General features: G+C 32.3%; 1 protein-coding gene across 7 annotated transcripts in view; it reads left to right on the top strand.

Moving 5' to 3' along the window:
• Positions 1–22,421, top strand: part of LOC126738915 (nuclear receptor coactivator 3) — a 139,879-nt gene that overhangs the window by 72,254 nt on the left and 45,204 nt on the right. For 4 of the 7 annotated variants that reach the window (XM_050444395.1, XM_050444399.1, XM_050444397.1 and 1 more), the window contains exons 2-4: positions 8,343–8,447; positions 19,611–19,983; positions 20,065–20,313. In XM_050444395.1, coding sequence (XP_050300352.1) covers positions 8,343–8,447; positions 19,611–19,983; positions 20,065–20,313 — 727 coding nt within the window. Of the gene's footprint in view, positions 1–8,342; positions 8,448–16,607; positions 16,708–19,610; positions 19,984–20,064; positions 20,314–22,421 lie in introns of those variants that run through there. The other 3 variants (XM_050444398.1, XM_050444396.1, XM_050444400.1) reach the window with 2 other exon arrangements.

Below are 22,421 nucleotides of genomic sequence, written 5' to 3'. Positions count from 1 at the left end.
GTAGGTTAAGACAATGCAACTAATGATATCCATTAAGGTTATTGGTGGTGCACTTTAAAGACTAAATCGAAGTTCCTATTAATCAATCCCTATTAACTGAAGAGGATCAGTTAATAGAGAACACAATTTTTCTGATGTCTGGTTCTGTCGGAATATTTATGAGCAGCTTCAGGGCAATTTAACCATTTTAACATGGAAGATAACAGTCTTATAGGCAAAAATAAAGTGATTTATCTTTAAAAATGTTTGTATATACTATACAGATAGTGAGCTACGTATTACCCAAAATAATGGCAAGACCGCTTGGTTGCAGCTTGCAGGCGGCGAACATCTTTTTGTCTTCAAGATTGTAAAAAATGCCACACAAAACGTCAAGAACCACCTGTTGAAGTGGTCCAGGATATAGAACGGCGGAAAGAAATGGTTTGCAGTACCTTAGAACTTGATTCGACACGATTCACTAGAAGTGTTGGAGAGGAACTGGGAATGAGCAATAAAACTGTTGCTCGTATCTGGAAAAATATGGGTACAAATGTTTCAAATATTCAAAAACTCAGGAAATATCTTCTTTTCCGTTACATGGCAAACACAATCCTTCCATTGTTCGTTATTGGTCTCAAGAAAACGAGCAAAGAATTTTTCAGTTTCGTACTCAGTATTCTCAGAAATTAAATGTTTGGGCAGGTATTTTGGGCGACAATGTTATAGGCCCATTTATTGATGACACTTTAAACGCCTAAAAGCATTTTGAGTTGCTGCAAAACCAAGTTTCTCCTGCCATTCAAATCCTACTTGATGTAGACCTAGGATCGGTTTATTTTCAGCAAGATGGCTGTCCTGCTCATAACGCGGCTAGGGTAAAAAAAAATTTAACAAATACTTTTCCTAACCGCCTTATTAGTGGGACTGGCAGTATTAAATGGCCTCCTAGATCTCCAGATTTGTCTCCAAATGAATTTTATCTGTGGGGTTACCTTTACCCGCAGACCATTTACAAGCATGAATTTAGTAGGCCAACAAATTTAGAGGAGTTGCGAAATAAAATTGTCGAAGGTGTCAATTCCATTTTACCTGAAACTCTTTTGGAGGTTCCAAATAGCTTTTACGATAGGTTAAGTTTTTGTTTAGCGAAAGAAGGCGGTTTATTTGAGCCTTTTATTTAAAAAATGATATGTTGTCAAGTTTGTTTATTAAAGTTTTATTTCTGATTTTTTATTATATTTTTATCAGAGTTGATATTTTATTTTTTATTAGAATAACGCTTCAATTTTCATTATGCAAAACACAGCATATTAAACATTTTAAGATTACAATTCTATTTATTCTACATTAGAATAAATATTTTAAAAATGCCTGGATTTTCGCATAATATTTTGAGACATTTTGTCGCCAAACCACACAACTCCCATGAAAGTCAGATGTTTACTCAGTGTTGCCAGGTCAAAAAAATAAAATTCACCAGAAAAAAAAGAAGAAAAATCACCAGATTTAAAAAAGAATCACCAGAAATTTAAAAACTTTATTTTTAAAGCTGTATTACTAGATTTAAACAAAGAAAATGCATGCTTTAATGACTGTGTACAACTTAGTAATTAAATTGTTTGATAAAACGCAATTCACTATAAATTTTTTGATACTAGGTGCCGAAGGCAGTAAAATTTTAATTTTATTAGCACATAACCTAAGATACAAATTGAATAAATTTTTCCTGATGTTATTATATTATATAGTTTACATAAAGATATCTGATTACAAAAAAAATTATATATTTAAGTTTACAGAACTAACTAAATTAATTTATTTTATTTATACATTTCATTTTTGTGTAGTGCTAACATTTTATTCGATACATCAAAGTTGTAGCAACTGTTTGGCTTAATCAGTCTGTTAGTGTGCAATATGCCACTTAATGTTGTTTGACCCAGTTTATTCCTAAGTTTAATTTTATTTAGGTTTATTCAACTAAAAACTCTTTCTATACATGCACTGCTATGGGGTAAAATAAGCAATGATTTAACAAGCTTGACCAATTCGGGAAACATCTCAGAATCATCTCCTCTCTTTATTAGACACACTGTTTTCCAGAAATCTGTGGAATCCATGGTAAAATCTAAATCAATATTTTTTAAAAGCCTATACTCCCGATCTAATGTATTTAAATCAGAGACTACGTGTGGAAATTCTTTTGCTACATTACTAATGCTCTCAATAGTAGAAATATTTGATGGTTGTAAGAAGCATAATAATTTTATTATTTTTATTTCCTTGGTGTTAAAAGGAAACCTTGTAAATAACTGGTGGGCTGCTTCTACGAAAAACTCTAAACACTTTAATCTTAAAGATTTTTTTTGTTGCTCCGTTAATATATTTTGCTCAAATGCTACTGCTATTTTGGGTCCCATATACACTTTTTCGAGAGGGATATAGTATGCAGGATTACGATATTGGATTTGTATTATATCAGTGTTTTTCAAATATTCGGGTCTTATATAATAGCTCCGTAACATTTTATAGGCAGCACTGATTTTTGAGTATAAATAATAAATTTTAAATAATTTATTTACTATTAAAGCGTACCACAATTGCTAAATTTGTTATCGCGGAATTATCAGTAGATTTATCAACAAGCAACGAGAATTTTTCTTTTTTCAGTGTGTCTACTAAAGTTTCAAAGCTTACTTTACCTATTATTACATTATTAATTATTGCAATACACTTGGTTCTGCTACATGATAGTCTTGATACTTGGGAAGAGTTCATTCCAGAATTACATATACTTTTGACCAATTCAGACAAATGATCCGCTACATTGATAGGAATATTGTGTTCTGAAATAAAGCCCGCTATTCTTATTTCATTTTGTTTAACAATTTTTTCATTAGTTTGAAACAGCAAGTTCTTCTAAGAACTTCTAATGTTCTAAGAAGGTTTGTTTCTTGTTTTTTTGAGGCGTTGTGTTTTTTTACTGTATTTCTTCTGTGTTTGAATCTATTTGCTTTTCGACAGGTTTCAAAAACTATTTCATGATATTAAATATTTTAATAAAATTGGTAATCTAAAAAAAACATAAAAAGCCATACATAGGTAAATCTGTTAACTATCATATTAATTACTTACCTTTTATTTTACAAATTTTAAAATGCATAATCGAAGTAGACATATATATATCTAATTTTAATAGGATAAAAATGAAATGACGGAAACCAAAATATGCGTACGAAAAATTCTGTGGTATATAAATCGCGCGTAAATCTCAGAACCCACTATATAGTTTAGGGGAATCACAGTAGAAAAATATACACGATAACGATACAATACGCGAAGCCCCAAAATGTGGTATTAGTTCGGTAATGTAGTAATTATTGAAGATCTGGTAACTAAAAAATTGTTGAAAATATTCAAAATTGACGAAATTTTTAAAATCACCAAAAATTGCCATTTTACAAAAAGTTTTTCACCAATCACCAGGTTCATCATAAAATCACCAGATCTGGTGAAATTTCACCAGACCTGGCAACACTGTGTTTACTAATCCCGTCCTCGGGCCGGCCGAGGTGGTGCTCTGTCGCAGGCACTCGTATACCCGCGACGTTGCAAAACTTCGCCTCTATGCGGTTACTATAAGTAATGTGTATGTATTTAATTTGAAATAATACACAACCTTAATTTATGAGAGTATATTTTCGACTGACCGTGAGATACAATAAATGCCGTAAATGCCGTCGGTTTCGAGCCGGCAAAAAAAAGGTAACAAATAATAATACAGCTATGCGGTGTAATGTAAATAAACAACGGATATGGAACACCCTCCCCCAATAACAAAAAGAAAAAAAAATCAACCAGTCAAACATCAAACCTAACTGTCTTCTAAACTAAGACACTTGCAAACGATCCGGCATTTTAATTTTGCTACGTCTACGCAACACACGTGTACCCGAATCACTTTCTAAATCAGATTTATCACTATCTGATAAAACCACCACTTCATCTTCACTAGAGCTAAAACTATTATTATCAATCGAGGTAGATCTTGGAATTATGGTTGTATTTGTCTTATTATGTTCAGGCTGAAATGTTACATAATTTTTTTTTAACTGGCTGAGATGCCTCTTCCATTTTATTCCATTATCTACCTCTATTACGTAAGTTCTTCGACCAAGAATATCTTGAACAACCCCTTGACACCACCTACTTTTGTCTGCATTTGGACGATAATCTTGAGCCCACACTTTTTCTCCAATACAAAATGATATGTCTCGAACCTTTTTAAAATTTTTCTCCATTTTATGCTGTTTATTTTTAATTACATTTTCGGTGGAAGGAAGCAATAAGTCAAATCTAGTGCGTAAAGAGCGACCAAAAATAATTTTGGATGGACATTCTTGAGTGGTTGTTTGAGGCGTATTGCGATATTGAAAAAGAAACGTATCTAAAATAAGTTGCAGATCAGTTTTATGATCTTTGTAACCTTTAATAAGCGCTCTTTTTAAAATTTTAACACCGGACTCCGCCAATCCATTAGTCTCTGGATGAAAAGGAGCACCCGTCTTGTGGATAATACCCAAACTCTCTAGAAAAGAACTAAATTCAACAGACATAAAAGTTTGTGCATTATCTGTAGCTATTTCTTTGGGCAATCCAAACTGAGAAAATAACTTTCTTAGAATTTGTATTGTTTTAGAAGAAGACATATTTTGCACAATAAAACATTCCAACCATTTGGATGTGGCGTCTTCAACAACTAAAAATGTTTTATTAAACAAAGGGCCAAAAAAATCTACATGCAAACGAGTCCATGCATTTTTAGGGCAATCCCACATTATCAAAGAAGGTTTAGGTGACTTATCCGCATACATTGAACAAATTTTACATCGCCGAGCAATATTTTCTATAGCCTCGTCGATTTTTGGCCACCATACGTATGAGCGAGCCAAAGCCTTCATTTTGACAATGCCAATGTGGGTTAAGTGTAGCTCTTCCAAAATACTCGTTTGAAAACTTGAAGGTACAATTAAACGATACCCCCACATTAAACAACCGTGTTCAATAGATACTTCGTTTTTTCTTATAAAAAACGGCTTAAGGTCTACAGAAGGACAAGTTTTAGGCCAGCCATTTTTAACATAAAAAAAAACTTTGCTAAGGATTGGATCTTTACCAGTTTGCTCTTTAATTTTCAAAAAATTTACTGGAAAATCGGAATTTTGAATATAATTTAAATATGACACTTTATCATTGTCACTTGATGAAAACACAATGGAACTACTATTATAATAATAGTGAATATTTTCAACACTAGTTCCTAGTCGAGATAAAAAATCCGAGTAATTCTTTTTTGTGTTGACGTATTTAATTTCAAAGTTAAATGATGATAAAATATACGCCCACCTTTGTAGGCGATTAGCTGCAAAAACCGGTAGCCCCTTTTTATCTCCAAAAATGGCTAAAAGGGGCTTGTGATCGGTATACAAGGTAAATTTTGTCCCATACAAAAATTGAAAAAATTTTTTTACTCCAAAAATGATGGCTAGAGCCTCTTTCTCAATTTGTGAAAAACCTAATTCGCTTTTACTTAATAATCTGGAAGCAAAAGCGATTGGCCTCTCAGAACCGTCTGGATAAAAATGACTAATAATCGCTCCAAGCCCTACACTGCTAGCATCCACCAAGAGTTTAATGGGTATTTTGGGATCAAAATGAGCCAGAACCGATGGAGAAATTAACATTTCCTTGATTTTAGAAAAACTATTTTGACATTCTGTACTCCATTCCCAAGGAACGTTTTTTTTTAACAAATTATATAAGGGGAAGAGTATTGTTGATGCGTTTGGTAAAAATTTAACATAATAATTTACCCCCCCTAAAAATGATTTCAGTTCTGTAATATTTGAAGGATTTTTAGTTTTAATGACGGCTTCTACTCTTTCTTGGGTCTTATGTAGCCCAAATTTATCGATTCGATGGCCCATGTACGTCAAGGAGTCTTGCATAAAGCTGCATTTGTTTTTTTTTACTTTAAGGCCGCATTCACTTAATTTTGTAAAAACCCGTTCTAACCTCTCTAAATGTTCAAGGTCATTTTTTCCCGTTATTAAAATATCATCAAGAAACGCTATAACGCCCGGTATACCGTTAAATAGTTGTTCCATAATAACTTGAAATATGGAGGGTGCACAATGAATGCCAAAGGGTAGCCTCTGATAAGAAAATAAACCTCTATGTGTAGAGATTGTCACCAACTCTGTAGAATTTTCATCCAGAAGAATTTGCTGGTATGCCTCTGACAAATCGATTTTTGAAAATTTTAAACCCCCTTCCAGCCGACTAAATAAATATTCTATTCGCGGAAGCGGAAACTGTTGAAATTCCAGTTGTGGATTCAAGGTTACCTTAAAATCTCCACAAATTCTTAGACCACCATTTTTCTTCAATATGGGAACAATAGGGGTGGCCCATTTAGAAAATTCTGTCGGAATTAATACCTTATTTTTAATTAAACGATCTAATTCTTCGTCAATTTTTGGCTTAAGCGCGATTGGAACAGGACGTGGTTTAAAAAATCGCGGAATAGCATTTTCCTTTAACTTAAGGGTTACTTTAAACTTGTTGAAAGTGCCCAGAGTACCATCAAAAATTTGACCAAAATGTTTTAATAAATATTGAAGCTTGGTCTCCGAATTTACGTATAACAACCTATTACTATTGTTACTATCTATTTTACATAAACCAATGTTCAACATTTTTAAGCCGTTACGCCCTATTAATGGAGGTCCTCCATTTTTAATGACATATGTTTTTAAAATGTAATTGTTGTCGTCATAGATAATATTTAGGTTAAGATAACCTAAGGGGTTAAATGATACACCCACATAATCTTTAAGAGACAGATCATTACGAATCAAATTATATTTTGTAAAATAATGTTTATACAAATTTTCAGAAATAGCCGCATGAGCAAATCCAGAATCAATTTCAAAATCAAATTGTAAACCGTCAATTAATAGCTTAATAATTATAGGCCTTTCGTTACCTTTAGAATTATAACGCAACTTATTATAATATGATGAAGAATTACTCTTAATGTTAAAGCACATCTCGTCATTCTCATCAGATGAGTCTTGCAAAAGGTTTTCTTGCAAAAAATTATGACCTGATAGCTTCTTGCACATAGGTGCCAAATGGCCTTTGATTCCACATTTGTGACAGAAACAGCTACGATAAGCACAGTTAGAAAAAACGTGATTTGCACGCCCACACACCGAACATTTTGGTAGAGCCGGTTTTTCTTGATGGTCTCTTTTAACAGTATATTTAGATTTTGACTTACCCCGATTTTGACGAGAAGTACCTGGATTTTGATTATAATATATTTCCTCTAGTTCTGTTTTAATCGGGGCCTGAGACTCCTTGGATACGCGCTTTTCATGATCAGCGACCGCAGACTCCTTTGCCAAAGCAATTTTTTCCATAAACTGAAACGTACAGTCCCTACTGATGGCATTTTCTTCAAACAAACGATCGGAAAAACGCACGTTATTAATACCGATCGCAAAAATATCTCTCATTAGCGTACTGAGAGTTATTGTAGCCTCAAATCCGCAATTACTCACTATATTTTTCACACGAGCTGCCCAATCACACACTTTTTCACCGGGCTCTCTTTGAGCAGAGTAAAATTTACTTCTCTCCGAAAAATAGGACCGCACTGGAGCAAAATGCTTTAATAACAATTTATCCAAATCCTGGAATTTCACTTCCGGTGGCGTTTTCGGTACACACAAATTTCTTAACAACACGTAACAATCTTCATTTAATGTATTTAGAAGAGTCGCACGCATTTTATCGTCCTCCGTTATACCATTTGCCACGAAAAACTGTTTTAGCCGCTCGGAAAATATCGCGTAATCCGACTTTTCCGGATCAAACGTACTTAAATTTCCGAGAAAAGATGACATTTTCACCGACTACTTTTAACAATTTAGGTCCGTAAGATCGACTGCGCCAATAATGTGTATGTATTTAATTTGAAATAATACACAACCTTAATTTATGAGAGTATATTTTCGACTGACCGTGAGATACAATAGATGCCGTAAATGCCGTCGGTTTCGAGCCGGCAAAAAAAAGGTAACAAATAATAATACAGCTATGCGGTGTAATGTAAATAAACAACGGATATGGAACAATAAGTAACGAACGAAAACACGATTTGTATAATAGGAGAATAAAAGGCACTATTAAACACAAAAACACAAGAATACACACTGGATCATAAGTAATAACAATCCTTTGATATGGCATGAATAAAATAGAGGGATTGATGAATTTTTGTTTTGTTTCAGGGTTGGCTCCTGCGAGCTCCAAGACCCGTCGTGGAGTAAGATGAACAGCGTTAGCGGCCATAAGCAGAAAAGGAAAAAGTCGGACAATAAACCGCAAACTCAAATGTAAGTGATAGTTGATCGGTTCCTTTCATCTCTTTCCTTTGTACGTATATAATAAGGGCAAGAAGAGAGATCAACATATAGGATGAATCAGCTGTTCTTATATGTTGACCCTAACTCATCTCAACTATTACGATCATCTCAACAATTTAGATCATAATCAAAAATGCTCATAATTTAAAAACCAGTCAAAATGCAGATTTAATTTTTTTTGTGAAGATTTGCTAACTGAATTCATCAGACACGTATTTTAGGGTTTTTGCAAAATTCACTTCAAGGTTAACTTTTTACCCATTTTCCAGTGCTGAGTAGAGAAAAAATAAAAACCCTTAGTTTCGGTCTCAAAATATTTTTTTTTTTAAGATTACATGTTTCGCTTAACATAAAACATCATCAGACCTTATAAAGTAGTAATAACTTTCACGGGATGATCCTTAGTGCTAAGCAGGTCATCTCGTGAGAGTTATTACTAGTTTATAAGGTCTGATGATGCTTTATTTTAAGCAAAACATATAACCTTACAAAAATATAGGGATTTTTATTTTTTCTCTACTTACGTAGGTCTGTTTTAGACAATAGACGAGTTCTTTCAATCATTGCTGAGTAGGATATCACCGCTAACTTTGAAAATATTGAAGGGAAAATACGTGCCTTATAAAAACGTACTGAATACATTCAGCTACTGTTCTCTTTTCCCTGAATCCACACCTCTGGTCCTTTGCAACAACTGAATTACAATTAAAAAAAGAAACAAGAACTTAACGTAAATATTGTCCTAAATCCTTCTCTTTCTAACTGTAATTCGCAAATTTTGCCGACGTAGGCAAAATTTGCAAACTCTACCCCGTCGACACTTCGCATATCGATGTCATCATCAACATCATCATCGTGTGCAGTGTGCACCACGTCTCCTCATAAGAAGATCGAAGCAAAAAAAAAAATACAATCGAAAACGCTGACTCGTCTGATATTCACTTTTGTCGTCGTTTCTTTTTTTATGTGTAACAATTACCGTGAAACCACCGTGTGCGTGCCTGCTGCAGCTTAATCGCGAACCCTCCTCACGAGTGCGGTTTGAGTGTTTTAGTTAAAGGGATGGAGGAGACGACGTCACTGTAAGTTTTTCTAAAAGAAAATCGCAAGTCAGTTTTATCATTAACCAAAACTCTTTATTTTATTTATTCTTGACACGTGTTTCGCTATAGATAATCTAATCGAGAATAATAACAACATTAAAAATTAATTAACAAAACATAGTGTTTAGTGTGTTGGAAGAATTCTTCTTGTACACTGTAAAAGGCTCTAGAACATAACAAACTTTGGATTTTCAATGTAAAATGAGGTAAAAATCCTGAAGGTTTAACTTAATAACGAAGTTTTGTAAGAGAAATGCTATTTTCTGTAGCTTTGGTACAATTACAGCCATAAGCCAGGTATTTAATAAGCTTTAAATTAATAAAAAGAACTTAAAAAATATTAAAGTAAAATGAGGTAGAATTTCTGGAGGTCCAATTAATTTGTTCAAGAATTCTTGTAAAATAAAAAAAAATCTGTAGCTATGGTAGAACTATACCCATGTAATAAATCATTTAATAGGCTTTAAGTTAATAAAATAAATTTTAAAAAGTAGTAAAAGGGTTTGAACTAAAATACAGTATATGCCTTGAAGGTTTAACTACTTAATCAAGAACTCTTGTAAGAAAAATGCTATTTCCTGTAGTTGTGGCAACAACTATAGTGATGAAATAAACAGTTTCGTACAAGGAATTTAATATGCTATAATCTCTTTGTTTTTAAAAAGATCTAAAAACGAGTAAAATCGGTTAACAAATATGAAAGTTATGGCTGTTTTTATTATCTGTAATGAGTAAAACAAAAACTGATCCTTAAAAAAAATTCTTGTTTCTAATTTCTAATGAAATTAATAAAATAGTTTTAAAAATTAATAAAATTGTGTCTTAAACCGAATATATACTCTTAACTTTAGGGTTGACAATGCATATTTGTAATAAATCGATTAACTAGAGAAAAAAATAGTGTTACAGTTTATTTTCTTCAGATACGTAAAGAATAAGAAAATAAAATGAATCAAAATGTTAGCGAAAGCATAGCTGGATTATAGAACTTTAGGAGGCAATTTCTAAGTTATTCTGGTGCTAAAGTTAATAAAATAAACAGTGTTATCATTTCAATATTAATTCTGTTTTTGATATCAATAATTTTCAACCCTTATGATGAAACTCATAATAGTATTTTTTTTTAATTGTTTTGATTTTACTAATGTCAGAAGTCATATCCTAGTCAATAAGATCCCAGCTCATTCTCCTATATCCCTACTAAAACCATTTCTGGCGCGAAAATCTTTGACCTCTAGGGAGTCTTGAAGAACAAGCCTTTAAAGAAGGTTGTTTCTTAGTATTTTTGCCGGTTTTACTCCAATGAAAAGTTCAAAACTCACCTTTTGGGTATTTTAGTTTGTGGATACTAAATGCTATACTGCAATAGTGCAGGATTATAAGTGGTGTAGTTAAATCCCAACTTTTTCAAGGTTTTTTGTTTAAGTGTCCAGTTTTGTGTTCCTGAGAATAGGCCAATTCCATTGGTAAGTCCTAATATTTTCATTTAGCATCTTGGTTTATGATACTCTACATATTACACATGTAATTTTATATAAGTAGATTCGAGCATACCGTTAAGTTTAACCATAAGTGCTTATATCTATTTACTCTATTGGCGATTCCTCAATCTGAGTATTCTTCCACTTTCAGGCTTTTTTTTTCTCCCCGGTATGGTTTTTATCCACTATTATAAGAGATAGAAATCTCCACTCATCTACTCCAATAACGTCCACAACATCTACATTGATATTCACTGTTAAACCGATCCACCCAGGTCCTCCATCTCAATCATGCAGCCCTTTTGGAGCCAGGTTTGATTAATGTTTTTTGATGTATAGTGAGTCATGCAGTCAGAAAACCATCTAACCAATAAACCTAAATCCTATCAACATTTATTAGCTTTACTGTAGTATATTATACTAAATACTAACCTCAAAATTACATTGTTATTACTCTCATTATTAGATTTCACTACTACACTGTTGTTTTGAATAGTTTCATAATGACTAGGTGCATATTAGTAATATTTATTGAAATAGACCGTATAGATCCCCTTGTAAACTGGATAAATAGGCCTATTTCGAAAGTACTCACGCGAACTTTTAGCACCAACCAACATAATATGAGATTTTACCCTTGATATAGACACTATATTCAGGAAGGGCAACATAACTTATTTTTGAAGTAATAAGTTTGATTGTTAACTTTTCTTTTAATATAGATTCACTTGAATGTTGTGGCAATAACTTTACAGTGTTACTATTTTGCCAAGAGTTTGCAGACGATAGCTCAAAACTATTGGAAATTTGGGATTGTTTGAAGGTTCATTTATGACTATTAAATAAGAGGGCGCCACTTAGTTTTTTTTTATTAATGAATCAAAACTAAGGAAAAGGCTTGGTGTATAGGTTTCAATTAAGAATTAAATGACCCTGGATAAAGTAGATTTAAAGAGGCAAAAAAAATATCTTAACAATACAACCAAATTATATTAAGATCAAAGATATATATACACCTCAGCTCTAATCTGTTAAATGTTAATAATTTATTATGAATTAAAATATGAATAATGTTGATATGATTAAAATAAATTTGACAAAAGTAACATTTAAATTATGATTTCACTATACTAGGTAGATTTCGGCACTTGAAAAATAAATTGCAATTATTAAAGTTTTTTGTATGTATTTACGCAGGGGAAAGTCCATGAACCTTTTTACCTAAGGCATATCAGCCTTAACCGAGTTATATCTACTTAACTATCAAAAAAGGTACGGAAAAATACTGAACAAAAAATAACTAAAATTATAGATAATAAATTGACGTATTAAATTATGATATTGATTAAATATTTGTAGCAATAAATTGAAATTAAAAGTATATTAATAAAAATTTAAATAAGTGAGACAAATCTATGGTTAATAATATTTAAATAAATGGTATAAACTGGCCTGTATATTCCTCCAAGAAATGAACGGCAAGCCTTCAAAACCGAGGCTGTGAATGTATGCCATTTGTAGCTCAGCTATTTGGACTGGGGATCTCTAATACTAGCTCTAGCTCTGGATCCAGCTCCACCGCTTTCAGAAATTTCCCGGGGAAAACAAAATCCTGCAGCCATCAACAATTGAAGAAGAATAAAGAGGAAAACGGAAAAGTAATACCCTAAAACAACGGTTGCCATTGTATTTACTGTTAATAAAAATGAATGGCGTTCAAAACGTGACACACTCACCTCGCTAAGTTTCATTATCTATCCATTAAAATGTTGGGCATCCTGCACTAAAATTATGAAATAAAGGGTTCTCTAAAGGAACAAGATTAAGGACTATAAATTACAAACCATATTGGCCACTTCCTGCTTCACAAACTTCGGAAATAAAAAACTGGCCTTTTACGTGCGCTTCTACCAGCAACACGGGAACAAGTCCTCCAAAAATGGACCAGTACCGACTAAATAAGTAACGATCCCACCTCTCGGCTGAGCTGTCAATATTAGCCAATCAGAGAAAACATTAATTAAGACCAACCAAAAGAGTGACGGACCGTCAACAGAAAACATGAATAATTAAACCAGGAGAGTGATGCATTACAGTAGTAATGTGTCATTGACAGTGTAAATTTAAAGAAATATCGATAAAAGAAGTTGACTGAAATTATTAATATAATTATTGAAATTAATGAAATATCAATGGAGCGTTAGTAAAAATAAGGAATAGAAAAATAAAACGTTACAATGTATCTCAGAACTAAAGCAAAAGCTTTTCTTTTATATTTATTTTGATTTTTGAAAGATAACCTAAATTTCTAAGTTAGACAAGGTTGCTTGGAGCCCATGAGTTTTAAGGTGCTCTCACACTAAAACTGTAATTTAATAGCCAAAGTAAAGGGTTAATATTTACTTTATTGTTAATTCATTAATTACACCATAACACTTGTACATAATATCAAGGGTCAATATAATTAATTGTCCCCCTGTCTGTTCTTCCTTGTGAGATTTTCTTTCAGGTTTATAGGTATAGGTTTATAGGTATATGTTTATAGGTTTATATATGCTTTTAGTAATTTCCTGTTTTCTTGGTGATCGGGATTTTTTATCCATTTGGAATAAAACAGTTGGCGCTTATATTTTATTGAACCCTTGTGGAATCCACGGCACTCCACCAAAGTGGTTAGTGCTAGTCGGCTTCCTTTTGAGAAGATCCCTTGAGCCGTCACCTCTATAATCTATAGTAAGTCTCCCTCCTTCCATTGGTTCCCTTGTACCCATTTTCTAACCCTCACTTCCCATACCTTTACTCTCCTTTTTTCTTCCTGTTATTACCTATCTGTCCATTCAAATTTCGTTTAATCCAGGTAAATAAATTAAAGTATTAAATTGTTATTAATTATAATTACTAATTATTATTTCTTCATATATTTAACAATAGATTTAATCATATTAAAGATTGACTACGGTAGTTTTTGGCAATTAATTGCACATTAACAATATTTAATTTTTTTTCCAAGCAATATTGATACAAATTTCCAAAATACGCGTTTTATGCCTACATTATACAGAACTTAAGATATCTTAAAAAAATAAACGGTTTAGGTATAAGTTATATTTAACACAAAATAAAGGTGTTTTACCAGGTACAAGGTCTTCTTATATTGACCACCCTCTACAGGGCTTAGGTAAAAAGTTAAAAAAAAACTCTTGGGGTTTCACTTACAATTTTTAAATCTGATGTCAAGAAATTTTTTCTCTTTAAGAAATATCAAATTTTGACAGATAGTCAGTTTTCTGTTATGGAACACCTTGTATATGGCTTCATATTTAAAAATAGAGAAATTTTCTGATTTCAAATATATATGGTTTAACTAGTTTTAATTAAATCGTTTTTAAAATCCAGGGCTCCAAACGTTAAAATAATTAAATATTGAAGAACTCGGTAAGCGATGCATTGTTATTGTTTGACGTTTACTAGGAAACAAATAATTCTTTTATAAATTATACAAACAAAAATTATAGACAATTTAAAATTAATATGATACAAAAAATTAAACAAAAATATAAATAAATTTTATGTATAACGATGGTGGTCGTATATAGCAAATAATTAAATATCGCTTCAAAAATATTAAATATTAAGGTTTCATTGTTTCTACATTTTTATTTATGTTACAAAGGGGCAAAATGTCTTCTGAATCATTCGTTTTCTAATAAACGTCAAATAGTAACAATGGACAGTCTACCAAGATCTTTAATATAATTTTTTTTTTTAATTTGAAGCCCGGTATTTCAAAAATGATTTAAGTAGTTAAAAGTATCTAAACTATACAATATATACTATATTTTATACAATATACTATATTTAAAAGCAGAAAATTTGGCTCTTATTAACTATGAGGTCATACATAGGGTATTCCTCAAGAAAAAATTGACCATTTGCCAAAATTTGACATTTTTAAATGAAAAAAAAAAATGATATTCGATTCAAAAATTTAAAATCAAATCCCAAAAGTTTTGTATTATTTTTTTTTGTTTACTTTTCACCTAACCGCTGTAGAGGGGGGTGAATATATGGGAAAAAACCTTGTACACTCAATAACATAAAAATATATCAGATGTCTTATTTAAAAATTTTGATATATCGTTCAAAAATACACTCTGAAGTACAAAAATGACAAAATATCACTGCCAGTCGTTAACACGTATCTTAGATTAACTCTGCGTCAAATTTCGCCTAGTTTAGATTTGTAATTAGTTAACCTTTTAAAAGATAAAAGAAATCACAAAAAAAAAATTAATTACCCGGCAACGCCGCATGCACATTTTAAAAGTAAAGTAATACTCTACTTCATGTTTAATTGTTTTGTAAAATAATATACAGGTCGTTTAATTAAAAGAAAAAAAGACATTTTATCATAACTTTTTTTACGACACACAGTTTGCAAGTTTTTGGCAACTTTCTCTATTAATCTATTAATGTTCTTCTGAAGATCTTTAGCAAGAAATAAAGAGTTTTGATTAGTGGTAAAATTATTTTGCAAATGAATCGTCACACCAAAGGTTCCAACAACTGCACTTCTTAAAATGACGTCCCATGATTTTAAAATCCAAAACCTCTGTAATGATTCGAAGTACTTCCATGATATTTGAAAAAAGTATGTTTTACAAATGATGCTCAAATTTAGACCTATACAAAATATATTTTTGAAAATATCCAGCCTTTTATCAGGTGACAACCGAAATCATCTGAATTTTCCACAATTTAAATTTATATTGCTATTTACGACCAAGAACGTGATATATATATATATACGACGAATGACTCAAATATTGTCAATATTATGCGCTCCCGCGACGAACCCAAACAAACCATAAAAGCGGATCGCAACATATAAAATACGAAAAAAATTGCGGATGTGCAAAGACCAGGATAAAAATCTGCCAACGCCATTACCATACAAATTAACGTGTCTACAATTTATAATGTAACGAGGAGGCAGGCAAGCGAGCGTGTCCTTGGATCTGTGCAATGCCTTTGACACCGTGTACGTCGTTACGATGATGTAACGAACTATTCGTCGTGCGGCCTTAAACATTTTAATTCGGCCAATTGAGTGCCACGATCTTTTGTTTTTTGTTTTTACGTTTCGTTTTATTATTATGCTAAAGTTATTCAATGTTTCTGGATTGGTATAGAATCACACTTGTAGTAAATGGAAATGCTCTTTGGTAACACCTCTTCCTAAAGTAAATAATCCTGTAGAATTGAAGGATTTACGCCCGGTTAGTATACTTCCTACTTTTCCTAAGGTCTTAGAAAGAATTCTTAATATCCAGATAAGGGAATATGTACAAAAATATAGGGTAACAGGCACAGTTGTTGGCACTCCGGTAGTTATTGACACCCATTTCACAAATAGTGTTATATTAAGATTATAAATAAAAATCTTTAAATCCTTCGAATCTTAATATAATCTGGCAACATTGTTTATTTCCCAGTGGTAATTTCCACATGTCAGGCTTGACAGTTCAAATACATCTTTGAAAGTCAACAGCCTATGTCTTGTGGTGTTTAAGATATATTGTTAAAGTCTTAGTGATTGGCACCTTTGTGATAAGATATTTAAGGAGGTGTAATACAACTAAAAAGGTAAATGTAAGTTATATGAATTAAACAGACATTATTGTGCTAAAAAATGCATGATGCACAAATTTTTCCGGCGTTTTTCGTTTATTTACTAGGATGCCAATTACTGTATAGAAGATTTGATTAAATGATAGTTATTGGCACCTAGTGCCAATAACTAAATTTTTAAGATTTGTACTTTATTATGTATTTTGTGTTTAATGATCATTTTTTAAAATTATTTACATTTAATTTAAATCATAATAAAGTAAAATAAACCAAATACAGTTGTTGGCACTATGCCAATGATTGTATTTTTGGGTGCCAATAATAATCGAGGTTGGCAAATATAACTAAATTAGATTGAGATTTAATGGAATAGGTACCTAGGTATTCAGTACTTTTCTATAACTTACTATTTAACTGGAACTAACAAGTAAGGTTTTATTTTTTTTTTATATTTTCTAAAAATGGGCAAAAGCATACTGGCCCTTATTTATTAATGGGAACTAATAAAATTAAAATAATTTTCAGAGACAAACCAAATGTCATAATTTGTTAATTTTAAAACAAAAAAAGTTATAGAAGTGAATTGTCTACTTGCGGCACTCACTATATATAATACTATTCTGATACTCATTCACTTACTTAGGTATTTTTTTTTATAGAAAATGCCTAAAGTAAGAGAGGACCTAAAATGTAGCAAAAGTTATAATGAAGAAAACCTGCAAAAAGCTCCAGAAGAAATTAAAAATGGGTTACCAAAAAAAACAGCTTCTAAAAAATTTGGTATACCACGTGCCACCCTACAGTTCCGATTAAGTAAAAAATTTTATAAAACTGGTCATGGCCCTTCTGCAGTATTGACAAAGGAAGAAGAGAATGTCCTAGTTGAATGGGTAACAGAAAGTGTTCGAAAAGGTTTTCCTCAGCGAAAGGAAGACCTTCAGGCCAGTGTCAAAGCATTTTTGGAAAAAAATCCTAGGCTAAACCCTTTTAAGGATAATTATCCAGGTGACGGTTGGTACAAAAGTTTTTTAAAGTGTCATCCAGTTTTAACTGAAAGACAACCTGAACCAGTTACTACCGCCAGTGCTACAGTGAGCGAACAGGATATAAAGGGCTGGTTTGCTAAGATTGAAGAACATTTTAAAGAAATAAATGTGATGGACATATTGAACGATCCCCAAAGGGTTTTTAACTCTGACGAGACAAATTTTCAATTGTGTCCGAAAACAAAAAACGTTTTAGCTCCCATTCATTGGTATACGAAATGTTTATGAAGTAGATCGAGGTCAAGCAAAGTCAACGGTAACAGTTTTGTTCACTTTTTCGGCTGCAGGTAAAACCACTCCTCCCATGATGGTATTCCCTTACAAAAGATTGCTAGCAGACAGTACTACTAATATTCCAAGTGAATGGGGAATAGGCTGCTCTCCCAATGGCTGGATAAAAGCTGAGCTCTTTTATGAGTATATTGCCAATGTTTTCTACACTAACCTTCTTAGTAGAGCATTTGACAGGATAAATCACACTCTTCTTTTGGCAATTTTAAAATATCTGGGTTTTAATATACATTCATGCACCTTAATTGCTAGTTATTTGCAAGGTAGAAGTCAAAGGGTAAAATTGAATGGTAAATTGTCCAATGCAAAACAGCTTTTATTTGGTGTTCCACAGGGATCCATTTTGGGACCTCTTCTGTTTACATTGTATACTTCACAGATGGCCAAATACATTAGATTTGCACTTCTTCATTTTTACGCAGATGATACACAAATGTATAAATCCTGTAAGTTACACCAATTGCTACAAACCATAAATCAATTAAATGAAGATTTAAGTACGCTTCTTTCAATCTCACAGAAACATTGTTTAGAGCTCAATCCTTCTAAATCTCAAGTCTTACTTTTTGGTAGAAACAGGGCACAAAACTCACAATTACCTAATATTAAATTAACGTTAAATGACGAAAGTCTTATTGTCACCGATTTTGCTAAGAATTTGGGCTTAATTTTAGATAGCAGTTAAAGGTTCACTCAACACATTAATATGTGTATAAAGAAAGCCTTTATCAATTTAAAACTTATATTTAAGCAAAGACACTTATTAACGACTTCAATGAAAAGGATGCTCTGTGACTCTTTAGTGCTTTCCCATTTTAATTTTGCAGATGTATTATATGGACCATGTTTGCTAGAAAGAGATAAATACCGTATCCAACTAATACAGAATCATTGCGTAAGGTTAATTGGGGGTCTGCGGGGCAGGGAACAGGGAGTATCGGCTAAATTAAGAGAGTTGAACTGGCTTAGAATGGATGAGAGGCTTATTTATCACTTAATAGTTTTAGTTTATAAAATAATAGCAAGGAAATGTCCGGAATATTTATACAAAAAAATTAAGTTTCGCACTGAAATACCTAACTTAGATCTTCGCGACAAAGGCTCTATAACCATACCATGTTACTCCACGTCTATCTTTGAGAGATCTTTTATTTATAATATAGCGAAGCTTTACAACAGGATTTCAAATAATTTGAAACATTTGCCGGAAGTGTCTTTTAAAAGAAAAATTAGGTCTTACATTAAATATTTAATGTAGTATATTATGATGTTTTATAGTGGCTAATCTGATTGCAATAATGTTTAGGGTGTAGTACTTATTGATATGAAATACTAAACTCACGAATTTACATATAATTTGCTTTTTTTTATATAAATTATAGTACATATGTAAATTGTTATGTAGTTAGTTTTAGCTTAAGGTATAGGGTTCAGTAGAGTAGCTATAAGCTAGACTTCGCCGTAATAGACCTTAGCAATAAGTTTATATCTTTGTATATAACTTTGTTATTATTATTATTATTATCGTTTTCTTGTTTGATAAAAAGTTCAGTTTTCTCAGTAGTTCGATATTTGTTCCAGAAACAAATGCAACAATGAAAAGCGACGCAGAGAGCAAGAGAACATCTACATAGAGGAGCTGGCCGAACTTATTTCCGCCAATTTCGCGGACATGAGTTCGCTGTCAGTCAAGCCGGACAAGTGCGCGATTCTTCAGGAAACCGTCAACCAAATACGTAGGATTAAGCAGCAGGTCAGTACGCACCGAACTTTCATTCGAAACAAACATCGTTGTATGAATTTCCAGGATATCGCTAGTCACCATAATTCAGACCCCGTACAGCAAGGAGAAGTATCGTCCTCGAGACCCACCATATTGTCGAACGATATTTATGGCCCTCTGCTCTTGGAGGCCTTGGAGGGATTCTTGTTTGTCATCAACAGTGAAGGCAAGGTAAGACCAACCCTCTACAACCTGGGTTCATCCTACTCATTTCTTATTATTTAACCTTATCTCTGTACTGTTTTTTTTTAGGTTGAACACGTGACCGAAAACGTGTCGAATTACATAAAATACACGAAAGAGGAGATCATCGGGAAGGCGATCTACAATTTTATGCACTTGGGGGACCACGCCAAGTTCCACTCGAACCTGTTGCCGATGACAATTGAATGGGGAGGCAGCACCGAGCAGCCGCCTCCCGCTAGATCGAAATCGATCGACGTCAGGTTGTTAGTTAAGGCGGACGATCTGGACGAAACCGTCGAGGAGAAGAACCAGAGGGTGGGTCAACAGAAGGGTGACGATTGATTTGCACTCTCTTTCAAAGTCCGAGATCTCTGAGACTATTAGAATAATTGACATATGTGCTTTAAATGTTGTTTTGGTTGCAAACCACTTCAACTCATAGTTTTGGAGATAGGTTAAGTTTGAATTTCAAAGTGATCACTTTTTATGAGGTCCTGAAACTCAAAAACCAATGGTCGCATTTTGACGGAACAAAATGCTTTAGATCTAGAGAAGCATGCCTTGGAAAGTTGTTTTGGGTCTAAGCCAGTCCAAGCCATACTTTTAGAGATAGTGAATTTTTTGTCCTATGATGTTTAAGAATTAGATTTTACTTTCAAGGTGATCACATGCTTCAAAGTATAATATCTCGAAAACTAGTAGATGCATTTACATGAAATAAAAATCATAGGAATTAGGAAAGTATGGTCAACAGTTGTTTTTTCGACTTCAAACTGTTGTTAATTATAATTTTGAACATATCGAATTTTTCATTCAGTAGTGTCTAAGAATTAGGTTTGACTTTCAAAGTAAACATTCACTTTAAAGTTCAATATCTCAAAAACTATTGGAAGCATTTACATGAAATAAAAAGTATAAGAATTAAGAAAATATTCTTAATAAATGTCATATCAAACTTTTTGGCCAGTGATAGTACCTTTGATATAAAATTGACAGTTTTCCATTTCAAAAATAGTAGGTGCGCATATAGGATTCTTTGGCTCGGTGATGTTTTCTTAGTAACTTAAAATGTCCTTAAAAATATTACAATATATCTACAGTAGGCACCACGGACGACGACATCTTTGATAACCTCAAAAAAATCAGACAATGATGGTGTCAAAAGATATTAATGATGACACATGTCAGAAAAGAATATAATCTACAATCGTGCAAAGGAATTTCATTCAAAGGAATCGTGCAAAGGAAATATAAAAACAAATATTTAAAAATTAAATATCAATTAAGTTTTTCTAAATTAAATTCGTGAGAGTCGTATCAAGATAGAATTCTTTGTATGATTTTTGGTTTTCCTCTTTGTGGCTTAAAATTTCCTACAATTGGCACCACTGATGGTGGTTGATTGATCCTGACAAGTGTCAAAATTTTTTTTAACTTAAACAATAAAAAACTTTGTATAGAAGCAAATATTAACAAATTAAATCTCGATAACCTTTTCTGAATTAAATTCAAAAGGGTCTCAACAAGCCATGGATCTTTGCTTTATTTACTTTCTCCTTTTGTGGTTTACTAAAAAAGAAAAATTCACTAGGATTGGCACCACTGATGCCAACATCAATGGTAGTGACAGATGTCAAAATAAAATCTAACCTAAAATTTCACAATTCATTGCAATTAAAACCTTTTTAACGTATTCTAAACTAAATTCAAGAATGTCGCTATAACACAAGATTTGTTGTTTTATTTTATATTTTTTAGTTTATTATTTATTTTTTGAAAAAAAAATCTCTTTAATTGGCATGCCTGACGGCCTCAGATGTCCAAAAAAAATCGTACCTACTTTATTTGTACGAACCACGAACTTAAAAATATACCTGGACTGTCAATTCAATGAAAAGTAAATGACCACTGAATGTAGAGGGCCGCCATTTTGCGTGATTGTGTCCTTTCGATGTTGGTCACTCTGACAAATTTTAATTCTGCCAACTGTAGGGAAACAAAACATCTAAAGTTTTTGAGAGGTTATGTTTACAAAAATACAAAATAGAAAGTTACATAAAGGTAAGAATTTAAGATCGTTGCGTTAGATCTGTGATTTTTCTGGTACTTCTTTAAGAATTTCGTTAAAATTTATGAAAGTAATCCTTACCTAAAATGAGACAAAGTTTCAATCAACTTGGAATAGATGCGTGCACTTTAAAATATTTGTTTTATTATTCTGATAATCTTGAATCTTATAAATCCTAATGCCATGAAAATCATGGTATTCATTTAAATTTTTGCTTGTATTTACTTAAGAAATTCAATTAAAAAAAACACTTATCTTCTTTCTATTTTTACTATTACGAGTTTTACTTTCCTTCCATGTACAGCGTTTCCACATTAATAGGTACAACCATATATAAGAATCAAAATGTAGATGA

Source organism: Anthonomus grandis, chromosome 7, assembly GCF_022605725.1.
Source record: "Anthonomus grandis grandis chromosome 7, icAntGran1.3, whole genome shotgun sequence".
NCBI lineage: Eukaryota > Metazoa > Arthropoda > Insecta > Coleoptera > Curculionidae > Anthonomus > Anthonomus grandis.
Note: the sequence above shows the minus strand (reverse complement) of the source record. Positions and strands in the feature narration are given on the sequence as shown.